The sequence below is a fragment of the Idiotropiscis lumnitzeri genome, chromosome 6 (genome assembly GCF_059441095.1).
Source record: "Idiotropiscis lumnitzeri isolate Australia: NSW breed Sydney's pygmy pipehorse chromosome 6, RoL_Ilum_1.0, whole genome shotgun sequence".
Classification (NCBI taxonomy): Eukaryota; Metazoa; Chordata; class Actinopteri; order Syngnathiformes; family Syngnathidae; genus Idiotropiscis; species Idiotropiscis lumnitzeri.
The window spans coordinates 5782729-5799776 of record NC_142396.1 but is presented as its reverse complement, the minus strand read 5'-3'; the positions used below and the strand labels follow the sequence as shown (position 1 = coordinate 5799776).

General features: G+C 38.8%; 1 protein-coding gene across 1 annotated transcript; it reads left to right on the top strand.

The window, feature by feature from the left end:
- Positions 1-8214: 8214 nt before the first annotated feature.
- Positions 8215-16474, top strand: LOC148334809 (C-type mannose receptor 2-like). Its single transcript, XM_088298059.1, has 13 exons — positions 8215-8278; positions 8366-8428; positions 8549-8576; positions 8690-8775; positions 8920-9054; positions 9520-9619; positions 9692-9750; positions 14918-14980; positions 15104-15131; positions 15241-15326; positions 15474-15608; positions 16022-16121; positions 16194-16474. The coding sequence occupies exons 2-13, from the start codon at positions 8366-8368 to the stop codon at positions 16262-16264; spliced, it is 954 nt and encodes a 317-aa protein (XP_088154185.1). The 5' UTR covers positions 8215-8278; the 3' UTR covers positions 16265-16474.
- The last annotated feature ends 574 nt before the right edge of the window (positions 16475-17048 follow it).

Sequence of the window (17048 nt, the reverse complement as noted above, 5' to 3'; positions counted from 1 at the left end):
AGCCATCGAATCGTCATCTGAGACATTAAAACAAGTTAGACAATTTGCATATTTATCACCTAATGTCTTTGACAAACACGTTTTGGAACGCAGTGAGTCACTGGGAACCTATCTCCTTGACTAATGAGGAATAGTTTAGTAATTACTGTTGACTGCTGGCATGCCAACTCGTTGGCACTATCACATGCATCCTCTGTGATGAAGACTCAAAATTAAGGTTGGGCAAATAACTTTGCGAAGAAGACACGTAAGAAACTGGAACACTTGCCAAGGGCCAAGCCAACTTGCTCAACTCAGCTTCGTCTACTTTATTTTTATTGTATTGAGAAAAAGCGTATTTCTGCTTTTATTAAATTGCTATGTGTGGAGACTCTGTATGTATTGTTATGATTACTAAATACACATTTAAAACATAAATGGCCATTAAATTCTTTCACACGTTCAAAACTCTAGCATAATTCTATGCACCGACCGCCAACTTGTATTAGCTTTTGCTAACCGGGACTCCAAAATATATAATAAAATGATACAGTGATGAGAGTAAAATATTCAGCATAAAATTCTCAGAGTAAATTGAACTCAGTATTTTACTTTCAAATTTTACTTTGTTGACTGGGACCAAATAGTCTTTTCAGAGTAAAATACTCTATGAAATGTATGGTGTAGTTGCTACAAGAGTCGGAAAAGTAGCCTAGCAGAGCGGAAACGTCTTTAAATTGGCAACACTTCGGACACGAATCTCTTACTCGCTACCTCGCTTGTCCTAACCTCCACTTCAACCTCGAGAAACCTTGGGAACACTTTAGACTTTATTTCAATCTTCGTACCACTGTATCCAATCTTTTTCAAGGAACTCATGTCACCAATGGTGATGAAGGTTTGGTGCCTTGTCTAGCAATGCATTGCATGCAATAAAACTATGTACTTGTCTCCCACCTTGTTTGCCTTAGACTTTGTAATTAAGTGCCGTGCCAGGCTTTGTGAGTCGTTCCTCATTGTTGACTGACATCGTTAACAAAGGTGATTTTCCACTCACCTTACAACAACTCCACTAAAAGAGCAAAGTCGTCAGATTCTAAAAAAACACCATTTTATTTTTTTACCCTGCCAGGCTTGTATGAAGTATTTTACTTCAGTAAAAGTATCTGAGCAGAAAATAACTTCCATACAAATTAAATTCAACTTGTAGAATATTACTTCCACAGAAGTCTTAAAGTATCTTAAAATAATTGTACTTGCACGTTGAGAACAGTTGATTAGAGATTTTATCATCAGCGTAGGGTAGGGTGTTTGTGTGGTGGAGTTAAGTGAATGCAGGAAAGCAGGGAGGCAAGCTAGGAGTGCTCTGAAAAAACTAGTTGCAAAAACAAAATTGGCAAACAAGACCCTTGAAATATAAAAAAAAAAATACTAAATGAACAACAATCCCCTATACCAAGATTCAAAATAACAAAAAAAAAAACACTACGATGAAACTCGACATGACTTGGGGATACAACAGTTTTTCCGAGTCGGTGTATCACCTTTTGCAAGTTCAGTTAATTGGCCAATCAGTTTAATGTCTAGCTGTGTTTACACACTTTGCACCTTGGATTTTAGTTGACTAAATCGACTGTAGAAGACTAAAATTAAGTTAAAAATGTAAGAAATTAAAATAGGGCACACAGGGTAACAAGTACTTTAATAACTTCGAGATAGTTCGACTGGACCAGTTGCATACCAAACCAACACCACTTTCTTCACTGCAAGAGGGAGCATTCCGTCCTTTGTCTCAGAGACACAGGAAGAATTCTGATGAAGGGTGTATCATCAAAGATGAGGTAAATGTCTGCGAGCATTATCAAATAAGTCTGATCTTCAGACACATTTCCTGGTATTAATTGTGACAAACCTTGGGCCAGACAACAGTAAGTCTCTTTCTGTCTTTCTTTTCTTTCTCAATAAAGATGAAAAAATACATCTAACATTTCATAACTTTTGTTTTCACAGCGCAGTTTAGATCAATGGGCATTAAAAAAATAAATAAAAATGTATACACACATATCCAGCCAAGTCCTCACAAGTCACCGACCGGTGAATCCTTGGTTTAAGCTAGCAGACAAGAACAACATTTGGGTATTTTGTGCATTCTTGGCTTATTCATAATTTCAATTGGAACAGGACTTGGGCCGCGACTGACGACGGTTCATGAGATCACAAGGACGAAAGAACGGATATGAATATGAATTGTAAAACGGCGATTGGACTAGTCTAGATCTTCAAGACACAAGCTTAGCTACTAGCCATGTTTTTGCTGCATCTTTTGTACCCAAACTCCGCCGACTATCCGAAGATAGCTGGGATAGGCTCCAGCACCAACCCGCGACCCTTGTGAAGAGAACCGGTCCAGATAATGGACCGATGGATAGATGTATTAGATTTGTAGCTTCATGATCATTATGATAGTAATAATAATGATAATGAAGTACTGCACTCTTCAAAACCACGGTTCTTTTGTATAAATGTTTTGAGCAAAAAATCTCCCATATCTTTAGTCATGGCCTATATTTCATAATATCACATTTCTTCCCATCCCATGTCACAACGGAGTCATTTGCTATTGCATTCATCTGTAGACAAATGAAGCTATCTTGTATCGCTGTATGAACACTGGATTAATAGAGCTCAAAGTCAGAGTCATGTCTAAAATGTTACTATTGTCCCCAGTCTCTCTATTTGAGTTCTTGAATCACATTTTCTACTTGAGTTGTCGATGATTATTTGCGATCTAGTCCTTTATAAGGCACTAAACTGGGAAGGATGTTGATGTAGTTTGGACATACAAATAGAAGACTATAACTGTGAAAATACACACTGTGAACAATGCATGCAGGTTGACAAGATACTGACATGTTACAAGAAAAGATAATTCAACCAGATTAGTTGCATACTAACAAAGAAGCATAATTATCTTCACTGAAAGAGGTTGTGTTCTTTCCTTTTCTCTTTCTGACTCAATGGAACATTGTGATGATGGGTGTGTTATCAATTATGATTAAAAAAAAAAGTCCCTGAGCATCATTAGAAACACGAACTCGTCTTTGTTTTTCTGATTCCCTTCCTGGTATGATTGGTTTTGCCAAATTTGGCAAAATGTAATTGTTGACGGAGTGGGGCCTACATTGGACGTCAATAAAGTTCCACCAGATTGTGATTGCAGGAGGTCTCGAAATGTAAAAGAACACATTTGATATTTTATTACAGAATGTTAAGTCAAGTTTTGATCTTCTCTCTGTCTGTATTCATTGATATATACCAGGGGTAGGGAACTCCGGTTCCAGGAGAGCCATATGAAGCTCATTTTAGATCTCTCCGTACTCGAAAAACACCTGATTCAAACGATCAGAGCATCAACAAGCCCTGTAGAATCCTGAAATGATTCTGATTGTTTGAATCAGGTGTTTAGAGGTGGGAGAGGTCTAAAACAGGCAGGATATGGCTCTCCAGGACCAGGAGTTCCCTACCCCGGATTTATACGAAACAAGAAGCCCAATAACTGGGAAGGATGTTGATGTAGTTTGGACATACAAATAGAAGACTATAACTGTGAAAATACACACTGTGAACAATGCTGATACTGACATGTTACAAGAAAAGATAATTCAACCAGATTAGTTGCATACTAACAAAGAAGCATAATTATCTTCCCTGAAAGAGGTTGTGTTCCTTCCTTTTCTCTCTCCGACTCAATGGTAGATTGTGATGATGAGTGTGTTATCAATTATGACTGAAAAAGTCCGCGAGTATCATGACAAACATTAATTAGTCTCTGTTTTTCTGATTCCCTTCCTGGTATGCTTTATCGTGCCAAATTCGGAACAGCAACAGCAGATCCAAGGAACCAATTTCTTGAGCTTTTCCTTTTCATTACAAAATGTTAAGTGAAGTTTTGATGTTCTCTCTGTCTGTATGAGTAGCTCATTTATGTTGAGTGAAATCTATAAAAAAAAAAGTCCAGGATGCATTCGTTAAACAACATTTCGGTGAAGCACAGCACATTGTTTGGTCCTTGTGAGGAGAACAACCTCATCCATCTTGATTGGCAGAGAACGTAGGTTAGGAAGATAAATTGACAGGAGGGCTGTTCGAAATCCCCGCCGTCCCAGCCTGACTCCCACGTCGGCCTGCCGCCCCAATTCTCCTCCGGCGTACACCGCTGTCGCTCCGCCAGCGATAATCTTCGAAAAGCTTTGTTGGTTTGTGTGAGTTGGTGAAAAAAGTCAGAGTAAACTCTCGAATGCAGTGGTTCTCAACTTTTATCAGTGACGTACCCCCGGTGAAATATTTTTTTCAGCCAAGTAGGTCCACAAAAACCATATGGTTTTTAAAAATATATGAAAAGAGATTTTCTCATTTTTTAGTACTCAAAAAGGCACTGACGTAGTTTGGAAAGTAACTGTCTTTAACACAGTTCTAAATAATTTAGATACAATCTGAAATGAAACATGTTCATTGTAGCTGTTCAAATCAGCCTGATCTGTTTTCTTGTTTTTGACATTCAGAAAGACAACAAGAACAGCTCACTTGCCTACGCTCTATAATTACCCAACAATGAGGAACTCATAAAATGGCCTGGTATGGCATTTCATTAAAACGTCAGTCAAAGACGGTGAGAGCAAAGTTATTACTTTCATTGCGTACTCTTCTTCCGACCACTTTGCCGAGAATAGCAAATCTTTTACCGAAACTCAAGCTACAATGACTTGCAAAAAAAAAAAAAAAGGCCCCAATTCTTTATCGCTAGTATTTAGTAGCAAACATTAAATACATTGATTGACATGAGGATTGAAATTGAGGTTGAACTAATGCTGGCAGACCGGGGACATCACATTACAAATTTAACAAAAATATTTTTTTTATCACTTGTAAATTATAGCCAGAGTCTACCGCTTTTTCTCTCTGGCGATACAGAGACCCTAATGCATGTTTTTATCGCTAATCGGATTGATTACTTAAATGCGCTGCATTCTGGTCTTCCGAGAAAAATAATTTAAATCTTACAATTGTTACAGAACTCAGCAGCGCATGTCCTGACAAAGTCCAAAAGGCAGTTGCTCATAGTCTTGGGCCTTTTTTTAAAACTCATTTTACCTTACAAACCCTTGCGAGCTCCGAGATCCTTTGGTTCCGTCCTTTTAGTTAGAAAAGGAAAGTCAGGACACGCACATACGGTAAAGCATCGTTTCAGTTTTACGACCCCAGTTTATGGAACAACCTGCCGGAGAACCACAAGGCCACAGAGAATGTTCTTGTTTTCAAAACGAGACTCAACAATGTGAAGCACTTTGAGTTGCATAGTAATGTATGAAAAGCACTCTACAAACCTTAACTTGTGAGGGAAAACACCATTTCAATCTCAGCTCAAATGAATCTGGTGATTACGATACATAACCTCAGCATGTTTTGTAGTTGAACGTCTCAAACATTATAGATTATATAATATTGGCGATTCTGTGAGCTATATTTAATTAAGCTAGTTTGTGGTACTGCTTAAGATGCTGTTTGCTGGAAGCCAGAGACAACTAAAGTTTCCTCAGGTAAATTTAATCATAAAAATGTTAAAAATTTACCAAAAGCTGAATTTGACTGAATGGATGAGTACAATTAGATTTTTTTTCTTTCAAGAACGTAGCGTATGGTCTCGTGAACTCTGATAGTACAGTCTTCTTAAGAACGGACTTCCTAAGAGCGCAAAACGTTTTATAATTGGAATAGATGTACTTGTGAACTTCCCGCTGGCTTTGACGTATTTCCGTGAAATATCAAAGTCATATCACTTGGCTAGGATTCAACTTAGTAACTTGAGTCCTGTTCTCCGCTAACGTATTAGCCATTTTGATTGTAGCACAAAATGCATCTTGGTATATATTCCCTGCCAAGTCCTCACAAGTCACCGAACGATGAATCCATGGTTTAAGCTAGCAGACAAGAACAACATTTGGGTGTTTTGTGCGTTCTTGGTTTATATATACTTTCAATTGGAACAGGACTTGCGCCACGACTAATGACGGTTCATGAGATTATAAGGATGGAAGAACGGACTAAAATGTGAATTGAAAAACTGTGATTGGATAAGTCTAGCTCTTCAAGACACAAGCTCAGCTACTAGCCATGTTTTTGCTACAACTATTGTAGCCAATGAACCTCTGATCAAGCTACAAACCAAGCCCCATTTGTCCAGGAACATTGACTTGGCTGAACTTTCGCCCAACTGTGGCTGGTTTCTTTCCCAAAAGCCAGATGCCAGACATCACAAACTCACTCCCATGACCAAAAAATGAAAAATTTGTATTAGATAGTGCACGATTTGTGATTTAGGGAACATTACGATGTTTAGGTAATTGAAGTACTGTACTCTTCAGAACCACGGTTCTTTTGTTTAAAAGTTTTGAACAAAAAAACCTCCCATATCTTTAGTCATGGCCTATATTTCATAATATCACATTTCTTCCCATCCCATGTCACAACGGAGTCATTTGCTATTGCATTCATCGGTAGACAAATGAAGCTATCTTGTATCGCAGTTTGAACACTCTGGATTAATAGAGCTCAAACTCAGAGACATGATTAAAATGATACTATGGTCCCCAGTCTCTATTTGTGTTCTTAAATCACATTTTCTACTTGAGTTGTCGATAATTATTTGCGATCTTGTCCTTTATAAGCGACCAAACTGGGAAGGATGTTGATGTTGTTTGGACATGCAGTGCGCATGCGCTTTGAAATACAAAATAGAAGACTGAAAACTGTGAAAATGAGCACTGTGAACAATGCATGCAGGTTGACAAGATACTGACATGTTACAAGAAAAGATAATTCAACCAGATAAGTTGGAAACCAACAAAGAAGCATAATTATCTTTACTGAAGGAGGTTGTGTTGCTTCCTTTTCTCTTTCTGACTCAATGGAACATTGTGATGATGGGTGTGTTATCAATTATGATTTTAAAAAAAAAGTCCCTGAGCATCATTAGAAACATGAACTCGTCTTTGTTTTTCTGATTCCCTTCCTGGTATGATTGGTTTTGCCAAATTTGGCAAAATGTAATTGTTGACGGAGTGGGGCCTACATTGGACGTCAATAAAGTTCCACCAGATTGTGATTGCAGGAGGTCTCGAAATGTAAAAGAACATATTTGATATTTTATGACAGAATGTTAAGTCAAGTTTTGATGTTCTCTCTGTCTGTATTCATTGATATATACCAGGGGAAGGGAACCCCGGTTCCAGGAGAGCCATATGAAGCTCATTTTAGAATTAGAATTAGAATTAGAAATCCCTTTATTGTCATTGCACTCAAGTGTGCAACGAGATTAGAGGGCTCCCCTCTCCAGTGCAATACAACAATAATACAGACAAATATATAAATTAGATAAATAAATAAGAGAGTGCAATGGAATTTAGTACTGAATAGTGTATATAAAAACACATCACAATGCTGTTAGATCTCTCCGTACTCGAAAAACACCTGATTCAAACGATCAGCGCATCAACAAGCTCTGTAGAATCCTGAAATGATTCTGATTGTTTGAATCAGGTGTTTAGAGGTGGGAGAGGTCTAAAACAGGCAGGATATGGCTCTCCAGGACCAGGAGTTCCCTACCCCGGATTTATACGAAACAAGAAGCCCAATTATGTTGCTTGAAATCCGTTAAAATACTTTTTTAAATTCAAATACGTAATGTGCATGAAAAAAATTGTTTCAGTTGCATTTTTGTTTTAAATAAAAAAGCAACTTTGGTCTAAAACATCCCCTTTAAAAATGCACTTCTAATTCGGTGTGGTGTTGTAACTGGATGTCGTTTTTGTAAGTAGTAAGGTGACTGAGTTACTTTTTAAAATCAAGTAACCAGTCAGGTAACCGTGGCAACACTGTTTCCACGCAATAAACACCCATCCAAAGAACCGTTGGCACGGGGCCACACCTCAGTTTACCTTGGTTCCCAAATATGTCGTTTTCTGGTTACAAACATTTAGCACTTAAATTGTTTGCCTTGTTGTGTAAGACTCAAGTCAAACCTTTTTAGACCAAATGAGGGAAGACGGTACTTGACGACAAAACATTCCTTTATTAGACTGAGTTGGTAAACTGGTTCTTTGGTTGTGAGGTTTTTTTTTTTTGACTGCATTCCTCTGTGCCAATTCTGGTATCTGGCCCAATGTGCCAAGGGACATTAAAACCCAACATATAAAAGGAATCGGTGTAGGCATCCTCTGAATCAAACATCACAACTGCAAAGGTAACGCTTCATTTTACTTGGCGAGATGCAAACGTAACGCTGATATTTTTTGTCAGAAATATGAAGTACTTTTCTCTCGTCGCACAGATGGCATTTTCTCTCCGCTTGTTGATCCTCCTTTGTGGACTCAGTGGACTCTTCACTGGAGTCGTAAGTCAAAATCTCATCCACTGACTTAACTAGTATCAATTGTCTTTATTGAACTGTTGTCTTCATTTGTGTCAATATAACGCAGTCGAATATTTACCATTGTTCTAATCTTCATCACAGTTGTCTTTCAAAAAGATTCAGTTCAAAGGTTAGTAACTTTGATTGAGATTTTTTTTTATATAGTTTTGTCATCATGTGTATCAGATTTGATTTGATCTTCTTCCGAAACAACTTCCTAAAAAAAAAACAATTATATTGCAGATAATAACTGTCCCAAAGGCTGGACTCGGTTGGACTGCCACTGTTATATCTACCAAGATGATCCGAGGAGCTTTGCAGATGCAGAGGTATGAAGAAAATATTAGAAATGTAGTTCCCAACCAGTTTACTGCGATTGTCATCAGTGCTTGAACGCTTCGATGCAAAGTAAATGATCTTGCCCACTGTACGACAGCTCTGAATGAACTTTTTTTTCTCTCTTTTTCAATCAGAGCGTCTGCAACGTTCTCGATGCGAACCTGGTCTCCATCCACAGTCCTCTGGAAAATGCATTTGTGACTGAATTGAGTCTCCCTGATAGTAATAATGCTGCCGATATCTGGATTGGACTCACTGATGCGATTGCGGTAAAACACTGAACAGCATGTTCTGATTGTCATTTGTGTACAGTAGAAATATTTTTTGCCAGATAGAAAATGAATGTGTCCTCCAGGCTCTATTTTGTCACCATATTAAGGGATGACTTGTTAACTCTTCATCAGAGATCACCCTGGAAAATATCTTCCCCACCTAGATGTTCACACAGATATCCGCTGGGAAGCCTGGAGTCCAGTTTTTTTTTTAATCTATTTTTCCTGCAGGATAAATTGTGTGTGTGTGTGTGTGTGTGTTTTTTTTTTAATATTCCATACACTTGACCCTGTCGTCCACACTTTCACCTCAGTGTGACATCAGTTTCACAATACTACCCCTATATGATTCACATACATAATGCTGAAACAAAATCAAGATGGCTCGTGACCAACTGCAGATGCAAATCCAAGCAATTATCTTTTTCCATGTGACTCATTCCATTTGATTTTATCTTCCAGGATGGTGACTTCATATGGACCGATGGCTCACTTAATGACTTTGAGAATTTTATTACAACGCCGCTGTCCGCTGGTGATTGCGTGGAGCTTGATGATAGCAGTAAGTAATATAATGTATTCAAGTTGCCAGGTATACAATACTGTTATGCTGACTAACATATCTCTCTTACAGCTGGACAGTGGGACACTGAAACATGCACAACATCTCACGCATATGTTTGCATCAGAGATGTGATGCACTAATCACTCCGTCCCTTACTTTCGTCACGACCGGGTTTGCTCCTCTAAATGACTCAGTAAAATCAAATCAAACTTAAGGGGTGTCATTGTGTATGTGGGTTTACAACCAACTCTCCTTTTCTTCTTCCATAATGCTCAATTATTATTGACTGCAAATTTGTAATGTCAAGAAAATTTGTCTGCTAAATGAAGGAATCTTTCTGCATGAAAATACTTGTTGTGTGCTTTTTTTATCCTCTCAATTTCATACCTTCTCAGTTCAATGTTATTGAATTGAAAGATATAAAATCATTATGATGAAGATGTGGCAACTATGCATGGACATTGGTGACCGAAATTTAAACTATTTTATTAAAGCGTCTGTATTGCGCTCTACCAGTTGTTCCACCATCATGCCTCATAGATCTACTACGTTTCATCTTGCTCTCGCCGCTCCTCCGTGCCTGCTCTGACCTCCCCCGCTTCAAAAAAAAAAAAAAAAACCTAAAAATCCATCTGCTCAAAATTGCTTTTAATTTTTGGTGATCATTTGCACGTGTATATTTTATCAGGTTGTTCTCATGATTTATTTGCAGTTGTCGTTTTTTAATACTTTATGTTTTTTTTTTTTATAAATTTATTTTTTAAATCATTTTTTAAATGTTGCTTTTTGTTTTATTCTACCTCTCTGAAGTGAGTTGCGGTGTCGAGTACACAACTAAAATGTATCATTCTCACTATTATTAATTATTACCTGCACTCCAGAGCTTAGTCTGGCTAAGAAAGCTGTATTTGAAATTTGCCCTGTGTACTTGTAATAGTACGATCATTGCTCACTGAAAAACATGACATCAGAATCAGAAATCCCTTTATTGTCATTGTACGCAAGTGTGCAACAAGATTAGAGAGCGCCCCTCTAAAGTGCAATACAATTCGGAAAATGACGTCTCCTGAAACAGTTTTGCTGGCGCTATGATTTCAGACAACTGTCTAGAGACCTAAAAAATGATGATGGTACTTTTCGCAAACATTCTTTCCATATCTCCGAGCTTTAATGTGGGGAAAAAAAGACTGCAACGAGTCAAATAATCATTTCAGATAATGAGCCAGTCCAATCAGCTTTGAAAAGCAAGAGGGGGCTTGAAACACCTTGCAGATGTGCTCCCCTTTCTTTCCAAGTTCCTTGTCTCCAAGGCAAAACGAAACTTTCTTCACGAGTCCATCTTGAACGACAGAGGTCTCTCATATACTGCCCAATCTCCATTCACTACTGTGCGTGTCATCTTTTCACCATTACGACATCTCCTGCTCTGAGACACTTCCTCCGCGTATGCCAACACTGCCCGAGAGCTAGCTTGGCAAGATATTCTTGTTGTCATCGACTCCAAAACTCTTTGGTAAGTTATTGAACATGTTGCCACCTCTTCCTACAAGACCATATTTTTATGGCCAAAAGACGCGCCGCGCCGTATTAAAGGGCACAGCACCAGTTGAGGGCGCTATTTCTGTAGTTAATACTTAGACTGGGCGCGCCGCACTACGAGACGCATGTTAGCATGCTAGTTCGCGCATGCTAGCACTCGTGCTGATAGCTGTTAGTAGCAGCACTTCAGCTGAGATTGATCAGAGATGTCATGGCAAAACATCTAATTGACAATGTCAGGGAAAGGATGTCTCTGAACGGCATACAAGCCAACAATGAGACAAAGAAATTAAATGAACACAAAACATGCATCTCTATTGCCATTCATATCACCAAAAGAAATAAAAAGAATACAAAAACAGTACTGAAGCATTTTGGGAGCTTATCAGCCTTAGCCAATCAGATGGCGGGTTAGAGAGATGTGAGTGGTGTGCTTTGGGCAGTGTTTTTTTTTTTTTGCAGTCTGTTGTCTAAACCTGCGATGTTTCTTGCTTGCAATAACATGAATGATAAGACAGATTACGACATTATGGACAGCTGCCCCTTTTGTCCAGCTTTCTCCTGCACCATCACCAAAAAACGTATTCAGATAATGTATTTGTCACACTTCGAAGCATAGATGTCTCAGACTTTGTCCAGCAGGGTATGCTAACATGCACTCTGCAATGCCCCGAAGGGATCAGGCTCGATGGTCGAGAGAGTTGCTCAATCTATACAATAGGCGCGTCGCATGACAAGGTCCCTCGTTTGCTTTGGGGGAAATTTGGGACTTTAAAGTGCGCCTCATAGTCGCGAAAATACGGTATATGTCCTCTTTCACAAATGCACCAGGTGGGGGTAAAGTCTTGGCAGGTTTGATCGTCAAAAAACCATCGCAACTGTCTATCAACTGTAAAAGCTCCCTTGCTCACACAGAACAGAGGATTGCGCGATTATATCTGAGGGCCTCGGACAAATATTGCGTGCTACTGGTATTATGAAATCTGCCTAGCAACACGAGATAGCTGAATTCTGATTGGATAAAAACTCTAATCTAAAAAATCAACACTAGGATATAATATAAAATCAATGTGACGAATATGATCATGATTTCTTGATTATGTTGGGCCAGGAGAGAAGGCATTGACCGCACACCACTGCATACAGTCGGACTCAATGCGAGTTATTGAACAACACAACACTCTTCAGGACCACAGCACACTTGTTTAAGACTAGAAACCCACCAATTTTTTTTTACAACGCCATTTCTTCTCTGAACACTGCCAAATGACACCTAGATTCTTATCTAATAACTCTGCTCGCCATGATTAGCCATCTTTCATTTGTAAATGAGGACATTTCCTGCCAAACCACCCGTAGAAACAAAAGCTACTTTTCAAACCCCTAATTAATTAAATGTACTCAATGCATGTTCATTTTTATATTCATAAAGGAAAATTATCAAATAAAGACTCAAATCCATATTTGAACCCATAGTCTCTTCAATTCGCTGGAGTTCAGGAAATAGTATGAGTTAGATATCTGGGCTACTTTTCTTATCCTCACAATGACCCGCATCCAAGATGAATGCAGTCAGAAAATGACGCTCCTAAAATGCAGCCCTGCACAATATATATGATTCTCACGAGACAGGTTTTTTTCTATTATAGGTCATGTCGGTTGAAATTGTTCTCTCTCCCTCCATCTCAACAGGTCCAAGACCAGGTTCCACGGTTTATCCTTGTTTGGTCCAAGGTTTATACCCTGCAATCTTGTTTGTGTGACTGTATATGTGTTCAGATCTCAAATTATTGTGTCTTTAAATGCATGTTTTTTAAATTGGCTCCTAGTAATTTTGTTGTGTCTTTTGGCAGAATATGAAGTGTTGGCTGTCATCACCTGTATATGCAGACTGACTATGTGTGTGTGGGTTACAAATGTGGAGTGCAGGTTTTAAACAGAATTTAGCACATTTAATCAAAGTAAAATATGAATATAACGTGAGGATAATATAAAACCAGTACACGAGCACTTCTCTTCTCGACTGTACACGGTACTTCTAATTTGATTTGATAAATACTTTTTGTGTACTCAATGCTTAACACCTGCAGCAGATATTAAACTGCTAATGGTATAATGATTGACATTCGGTCACGTAAATGCTTAAGCTAATGCCACTGACATATCTTCAGCGGCGGTCGTGGTACTAAATTGACGGAGTGGGAACTACCATGGACGTCATAGAAATCCCACCAGATTGTGACTGCCGGAGGTCTCCAAATGTAAAAAAACATATTTTCGATTTTGTTTACAAAATGTTTAGTGAAGTTTGATGATCTCTGTCTGTATTTATTTATATATAAAAACAAGTAGCCCATTTATGTTGATTGATTAAAATACTCTTACAGTAAAATTTGTAGTGTGCATGTAATAATTGTTTGAATTTAAATTTTTAAATAGAAATAATTTTAGTCTAAAACATCACTGTTCAAAATGCACTTCTATTTCGGTGCAGCGACGTAACTGGGTGTCGTTTTTGTTAAGCACCGGCTGAATGTAACGATTAAAGAAACCTTTAATCTAATTTAGCTCCTTTTAAAACCAGGTCTGCAGTAAGATCACTAAGTTACTTTTAAAATCAAGTAACCAGTTAGGTAATCGTGGCAACGGTGTTTCCACGCAATAAAAACCCATCCAAAGAACCAACCTGTCTGTTTCGTTGAGATGGGGCCACACCTCAGTTTTGTCATGACCCGTGTCGGTCATGGCAGGGTTTTTGTTGTTGTTTTCGCGTCTCCCATGCCTTTTGTTGTTGTTTTTGGTTTCTGTCAGCTGAGTAGGGGCGTTTCCCCTCAGCACTCCGTCCCCACCAGCCACGCACCTGCTCCCCATTAACCTCACACACCTGATGTCCATCTGCTCCCCTAATTACTGGACTATATGAACACCTCACTCCAACAACTCATTGTCGGTGCATTGCTCCGTTTGGACTGTCACGACCGCTCCCTGATCTCGTTCACGCTCCCGCTCCCGCTCCCCCTCCCCCTCCCCCTCCCCCTCCCGCTCCCGCTCCCGCTCCCGCTCCCGCTCCCGCTCCCGCTCCCGCTCCCGCTCCTGTCCCTAGTTTTTGTCATTGTCTTTGTTCCTCGGTTTTTTGTTCTGTTAAGTCACGTTTAGTTCGTCTTTGTTATTTTGCACCCTGCCACGTTTGTTTGTCCTAGTACCTTGTTTGCCTTTTGGTTTTGTTTTGTTAAATAAATTCTAAGTTACCCTTATCCCTGCTTCCTCGCATTTTGGGTCCACCCCCTCCTCGCCGACCGGAGTACCTGACAAGTTTACTGTGCATCCCAAATATGCAAATTTCTGGTCTCAAACATTTAGCACTTAAAATGGTTTGTCTCTGTAAGAATCAAGTTAAATTAATCAAGATGAGGGAAGAAAGTACTTGACGACAATTTTCAGAGGACAAAATATTCCTTTATTAGTCCGAGTTGATTAACCTGTGACACTGGACCAAAACTTGTTTGGCAAGGACGGAACAGCGCTAATATGAGTTCTTTGTGTTTTTTAATTGCTTGTTACTGTGCCAATTATGGTATCTGGCCTGATGTGTCATGTGACATTGTAACGCAACATATAAAAGGAATTGTTGTAGGCATCCTCAGAATCAAACATCACAACTGCAAAGGTAACTCCTCATTTTATTTTTCAAACTTCACGTGACCTGCTCAGCATTTAGTGCATTGTTGTCTGAAGTATTTTTCTCTCGTCGCACAGATGGCATTTTCTCTCCGCTTGTTGATCCTCCTTTGTGGACTCAGTGGACTGTTCACTGGAGTCGTAAGTCAAAATCTCATCCACTGACTTAACTAGTATCAATTGTCTTTATTGAACTGTTGTCTTCATTTGTGACAATATAACGCAGTCTAAAACCATTTACCATTGTTCTTTTCTTCATCACAGTTGTCTTTCAAAAAGATTCAGTTCAAAGGTTGGCAACTTTGATTGAGATTTATTTATTTAATTTTTTTTAGTTTTGTCATCATGTGTATCAAATTTGACTGACAGATCTTCTTCCTAAAACAACAATTGCATTGCAGATAATAACTGTCCCAAAGGCTGGACTCGGTTGGACTGCCACTGTTATATCTACCAAGATGATCCGAGGACCTTTGCAGATGCAGAGGTATGAAGAAAATACTTGAAAAGTAGTTCCCAACCAGTTTACTGCCATTGTCATCAGTGCTTGAACGCTTCGATGCAAAGTAAATGATCTTGCCCACTGTACGACAGCTCTGAATGAACTTTTTTTTTTACTCTCGTTTTCAATCAGAGCGTCTGCAACGTTCTCGATGCGAACCTGGTCTCCATCCACAGTGGTTTGGAAAATGCCTTTGTGACTGAATTGACTCTTCCTGATAGTGGGAATGCTGCCGATATCTGGATTGGACTCAACGATGCCATTGCGGTAAAACACTGAACAGCATGTTCTGATTGTCATTTGTGTACAGTAGAAATATTTTTTGCCAGATAGAAAATGAATGTGTCCTCCAGGCTCGATTTTGTCACCAGATCAAGGGATGACTTGTTGACAATGGAAATTATATTCCCCACCTAGATGTTAACAGATATTCGCTGGGAAGACAAAAGTCCAGCTTCTCTGTTTTTCCTGCGGGATAAATTGTGTTTTTTTTGTTTTTAATTATTCCAAACACCTGACTTTGTCGTCCACATATCAAACATCAGTTTCACAATAATACTACTATATGATTCACATACATAATGCTGAAACAAAATCAAGATGGCTTGTGACCAACTGCAGATGCAAATCCAAGCAATTATCTTTCCATGTGACTCATTCAATTTGATTTTATCTTCCAGAATGATGACTTCATATGGACCGATGGCTCACTTAATGACTTTGAGAATTTTATTACAACGCCGCTGTCCGCTGGTGATTGCGTGGAGCTTGATGATAGCAGTAAGTAATATAATGTATTCAAGTTGCCAGGTATACAATACTGTTATGCTGACTAACATATCTCTCTTACAGCTGGACAGTGGGACACTGAAACATGCACAACATCTCACGCATATGTTTGCATCAGAGATGTGATGCACTAATCACTCCGTCCCTTACTTTCGTCACGACCGGGTTTGCTCTTCTAAATGACTCAGTAAAATCGAATCAAACTTAAGGGGTGTCATTGTGTTTCTGGGTTTACAACCAACTCTGCTTTTCTTCTTCCATAATGCTCAACTATTATTGACTGCAAATTTGTAATGTCAAGAAAATTTGTCTGCATAATGAAGGAATCTTTCTGCATGAAAATACTTGTGTGTGTGTGTGTGTTTTTTATCCTCTCAATTTCATACCTGCTCAGTTCAATGTTATTTAATTGAAAGATATAAAATCATTATGATGAAGATATGGCAACTACGCATGGACATTGGTGACCAAAATTTGTACTACTATTGAAGAGTACATACTGAGCTCCACAGTTATTTCCTGCCTGTCAATATGGTGTTGGAGCAATCCAAAAGTAAGTAAACATATTCACGACACATTAATATCATGGTACTTTTGATGACATTACTAACACAATTTTTGACAGGTAACTAGTGACTATATGTCGGCTATGTATCCATTTATCATTCAGATGCACCCCCCCCACACGAGCACAAAATATTTTGTGGTCCGAAACGATTGTTAATATTGTGTTGGACCGCACCCTCATCCACGGTGATCTATAAGTTGCACATCTAAATGAAAATGAAGATTCATAGTACATATTGTTGAAATTGCACGCAATTCAAGTTCCTGGGAGTACAGCTCTCCGATAACCTCTCCTGGACACACAACACCAAAGCAATGATAAAGAAGCATCTGCACTTCCTCAGGGTCCTC

What these genes read in the sequence shown, in the direction of transcription:
- LOC148334809 (XM_088298059.1), top strand. Translation starts at nt 8,366, where the DNA reads ATGGCATTTTCTCTCCGCTTGTTGATCCTCCTTTGTGGACTCAGTGGA. An exon ending in CGTGGAGCTTGATGATAGCA is followed by an intron (nt 9,620 to 9,691) that starts GTAAGTAATATA and finishes TCTCTCTTACAG; the next exon opens with CTGGACAGTGGGACACTGAA. An exon ending in CGTGGAGCTTGATGATAGCA is followed by an intron (nt 16,122 to 16,193) that starts GTAAGTAATATA and finishes TCTCTCTTACAG; the next exon opens with CTGGACAGTGGGACACTGAA.